Source organism: Phoenix dactylifera, chromosome 1, assembly GCF_051530095.1.
Source record: "Phoenix dactylifera cultivar Ajwa chromosome 1, Ajwa_hap1_PhDact_Kaust_v1.1, whole genome shotgun sequence".
Taxonomy (NCBI): domain Eukaryota; kingdom Viridiplantae; phylum Streptophyta; class Magnoliopsida; order Arecales; family Arecaceae; genus Phoenix; species Phoenix dactylifera.
Window position 1 is genome coordinate 42,210,019 of NC_143190.1, and position 3,935 is coordinate 42,213,953.

The following is a 3,935-nucleotide window of genomic DNA, read 5'->3' on the forward strand; positions in this document are numbered from 1 at the left end:
AGGAATAAAAAAATTAAAACAAACGTTTCGATATATAAAAAGAAAATAATAAATAATCGGGATTTTTCCGGAAAGTCCTGGAAAAGCCGCCATGCTTCTTTTTAAAGGCAAAAATATCTGCCTGGATTCCCGCCCGCTGCTCTCCTAAAACCGCGTCCGTAGCCGGCCGCTGCATAAGAGGACACGTGGCAATATCCAGGAGGCCGGGGAACTAGCCGTTAGAGGATGGAGTGCGTGGCAATGGCTGATTGGACCATGGGAGGTGAATCGAGTGTGCCGACGTGGCGACAGTGTAGGTCTTGGTCGTCGATGTCGGTTAATTTAAATTCGCTACTTAGGCGGCCCGGTCAACGCGGAGCCGAGTTCCGTCCGACTCGGCTCGACTTGGGTTGGTCTTGCCAGAGATGGATTGGGCTGGGCTCCGCTATTTGCCATTCCGGGCTTGGGCTTGTACCGTAGTCGTTGTTTGGGCTTGCATCAAGGTTTAAGTAAGGGCAGAAGTGATTTACAGAAATGCTTGTGCAATGCAAGTGATAATATTTGGAAAATTACCTCCTTTAATATGTTTTTTTTTTTTTTCAAAATCAGAATATCAGAAAACTAACCTTGAAATTAGTGACATGTTAGAACATACTTGGATATCTGTACTTCACTTTTTAGTCAATCAATTTTTATATAGAGTTCGCCATGAAATGCTTGTTATTTGTGATGTGACTCTTTACCATGTTTTGGATGTTTCATTGGTAAACTCTTTAAAGTATAAATTGTTTTAGCTTCATTAACCTTTGAATATATAACACATGACACTTCCGCCACCTAATTCAACTCTTACGTATATAAAAAGTGACTTAATCTCCATAGATATGGGCCGTGCTTAGTTAAATTTGGGCTCGACCGCCCCTACCTACAGACGAACCCACTTGGGATTCGTCGCACCTCATAAATCTCATATAATTACCTAATATTAGAAAGAGTTGAAATCGAACATAGAGGGAAAGTTACGAGTATCTAGAATTTGGGCTGTATGATTGTGTCCCAGATGTGGTGGATGGCAGGTGTTGAGTTCCTCTTGCGGCAGTGTAATGCTAAATTTTTTTTAACTCAAATATCATGGTTGCCCCACAAGTCCACAACTGATGTAGAGACAAAATGAAAAGAAAAAAAAGAAAAAAACTTACTCTATAAACATGTTTTCTTTAGTTCCTTTTTTTTCTATCCAAAAAGATCACTACTTTTTTGGAGAGTAAATTTGGATTTATCGTACCATTCTAATATATCCTTAAAAATCATAAAATAAAATACGTAAAAAATTAAAATAATATTTGATGGGGGAGGGGGGGGGGGGGGGTAAAATAGATTGTCCAGCTCACAACAAAAGGAGCACCTAATTTCGGTCCATTAGACACCAACGCCGACCAGACGTGTCCTCGGTTCGGCCCAGAATCAGCCCGATCTCGAACTCTACCGAAAGCTCCTTCGACCTCAGATATTCGCCGACTTGTCCGACTAAGTTCGAGACGCCCCTTGTATTCGCCGACTCATCCGACCAAGTTCGAGGCGCCTCCTGTATTCGCCGACTCGTCCGACCAAATTTTAGGTGCCTCCTCTATTCGCCAACTTGTTTGACCAAGTTCGGGGCACCTTTTGTATTCGCCAACTCGCCTCGACCGAACTTGAGGCGCCCTCTCCACTAATACACCCCGACCCTCAAGCTCGGGGCGCTCCACCAAGCACAACTCGGAACCCGGGATGCTACGTTGGCCTCAACACCCGTCTAGCCAACCTCGCCAAATGCCTGATGCGACCTCTCGACGAGCTCGGCCTCGCCAACGGCCACACCCATGTGCGTGCCTTCGCCATCCTACGTGGTCGTATATTGCGACGCCACCACGACATGCTACTCCAGCTATGCCCTGACACGGCTGTCAATGCCTTACCGTTCCCAAGAACGGACTCCACCGTGCACCACAATCAAGCTCTAGCTACGCGCCACTCCCTCTCATGATGGGAACGGGCCATACCCTGCCACGACTGTCAACGCCTTACCATTCCCAAGAAAGGACTCCACCATGTGCCACAATCAGGCTCTGGCTACGCGCCACTCCCACTCATAATGGGAATGGGCCATACCTCTGCTACCTAAGCGCTCCTATCGGGACCATAAAGAACACCAACAGGTAAAACCTAAGGGACTTTTGGCTGGACCTACGAAGCTGCACTCTAACTTAATCGTCGGAGGGGTCTCACTGGAAACACCGGTGATGCTTTGTGCAGATACACCGTCGAGCACGGGAGGTGGCTCTCCTCGTCATACTCTGCACTCCGATAGCTCTCCCGACTTTTCTAGCGTGGTCACCCTCGGACCAAATTTGAACCACAACAATATCTATTATAGTAATCCATAATGTACATGATTGGGCACATATGATAACGACCACCACCACCTCAAAAATTATAAAATAATCACCTTTTAATGGTTCTCGAAATCATGAATAAAAGGCTCTGTTCTATTGATTATGAAATCAATAATTAACTACATGTTAACCATTACACCATTACGTAACAACACCATATATAACAGCATCGCTATCGAAGCCGTGTGAAATCATGCGACATCAAACAAAATGATAGGAATTGTATCTTTGATCATTTCTCCACTGAACACGGCGTTGACCTAAACATGGGACCTACCACCACTTGGCACAAAGCGCTCACCTCTACGAAGCCATTCCCATACGGCGTGGGCAACCGCATGGCCGCCTCCATCGCCACCTCTCCTCGCCGTTGATCCTCTGCAAGTCGGTCGCGCACTCCATCTGCAAGCACGATGTCCGAACCCCTCAGCACCGTCTCCAACACCGTCGACTTCCTCGGGCCATGGCAGAAAACGGCCAAGACTCCTTCGCCGACGGTGACGCCGGAGTAAGAGATGGCGGCATAGCCATAGCTGTAACACTGCTTGAAGAAGAATTTGCTCAGGTTCTTAACCCGGACGGTGATGTTGAAATGGGGGGATAAGGTCAGGCCAGGCGTTGTGTTGAGTCCCACGGCGGCGATGCGATCGATGGAGATCTTGGGGCGTGACGAAATGGCGCAGTCGATGATGAACAGCGCCAGAAAGACGATGAAACCCAAGATAAGGAGCCAGCAGATTGTGCAGCAGATTTGGGCACTTCTGGGGGATTTCAACGATGGGGTGCCGCGAGGCTGGTTCCTGGGAACGGCATTGGCAGCCTGCAAGGTTTCTGAGGGTTGAGGGGCGGGGTGGACAGCTGCAGGCATGTCTTGATCCTTGGCAGGAGAGCCCTAAGAAACAAAAGCTTGGTGCTTGTTTTGAGGAGAGACCATACACGGTATCTGGAGCGGAGGATGGACTAGAGGACAAGGGAAATAAGGTGTGGGAATAAGACTAAAGAGCACGTCGCCTTCAATGGGTTCATAAAAGCCAATGGTGAAGGTTTGGGGTGCCCGTCCCTCCGGGTAGAGGTTAATTTGTTTTGGCCTTCTCTCAGCAGGAGCCAAGCAGGGAGCTTTCATTGAGAATTACTCATCATCTCCTCGACGACAATCCCGATGACTCAGGGATTAAAGCTGATCTATATATATATCTATCTATATATATATAGATAGATATAATATGTCAATAAGGTACAGAGTAAGGCCGAAGCCTTAGTAGGTTGCTGGTGGAGAATTGGAGATGTGGAGGCATCGGTCTTCAACATGGATGTAGGCCCCTGGGTTGACGTCATCGTTATCATATGAAGAAGGGAAGTGAATAATGGGCCTAAAGTTTGGATGTTTTCCCATTGTCTTGATAGGATGGAATTGTAGTTTCTGCTTAATTTGTAGTGGATAAAGAATCTGGCAGGGGATGTTATCCGCTGTTCTCTGATGTGGTCTTGCAACAAGGGTGCTACGGAGGAGTTGGGGGTGGG

At 47.3% G+C, this 3,935-nt stretch overlaps 1 protein-coding gene across 1 annotated transcript; it reads right to left on the minus strand.

Annotated features, from left to right (window-relative positions):
• Positions 1-2,646: 2,646 nt before the first annotated feature.
• On the minus strand, positions 2,647-3,282 carry LOC120110648 (NDR1/HIN1-like protein 13). The gene has a single exon (XM_039126225.1). It carries the CDS (start codon positions 3,280-3,282, stop codon positions 2,647-2,649), a length of 636 nt encoding a protein of 211 aa, XP_038982153.1.
• Between the last annotated feature and the right edge of the window lie 653 nt (positions 3,283-3,935).

What these genes read in the sequence shown, in the direction of transcription:
- LOC120110648 (XM_039126225.1), bottom strand. Translation starts at nt 3,282, where the DNA reads ATGCCTGCAGCTGTCCACCCCGCCCCTCAACCCTCAGAAACCTTGCAG.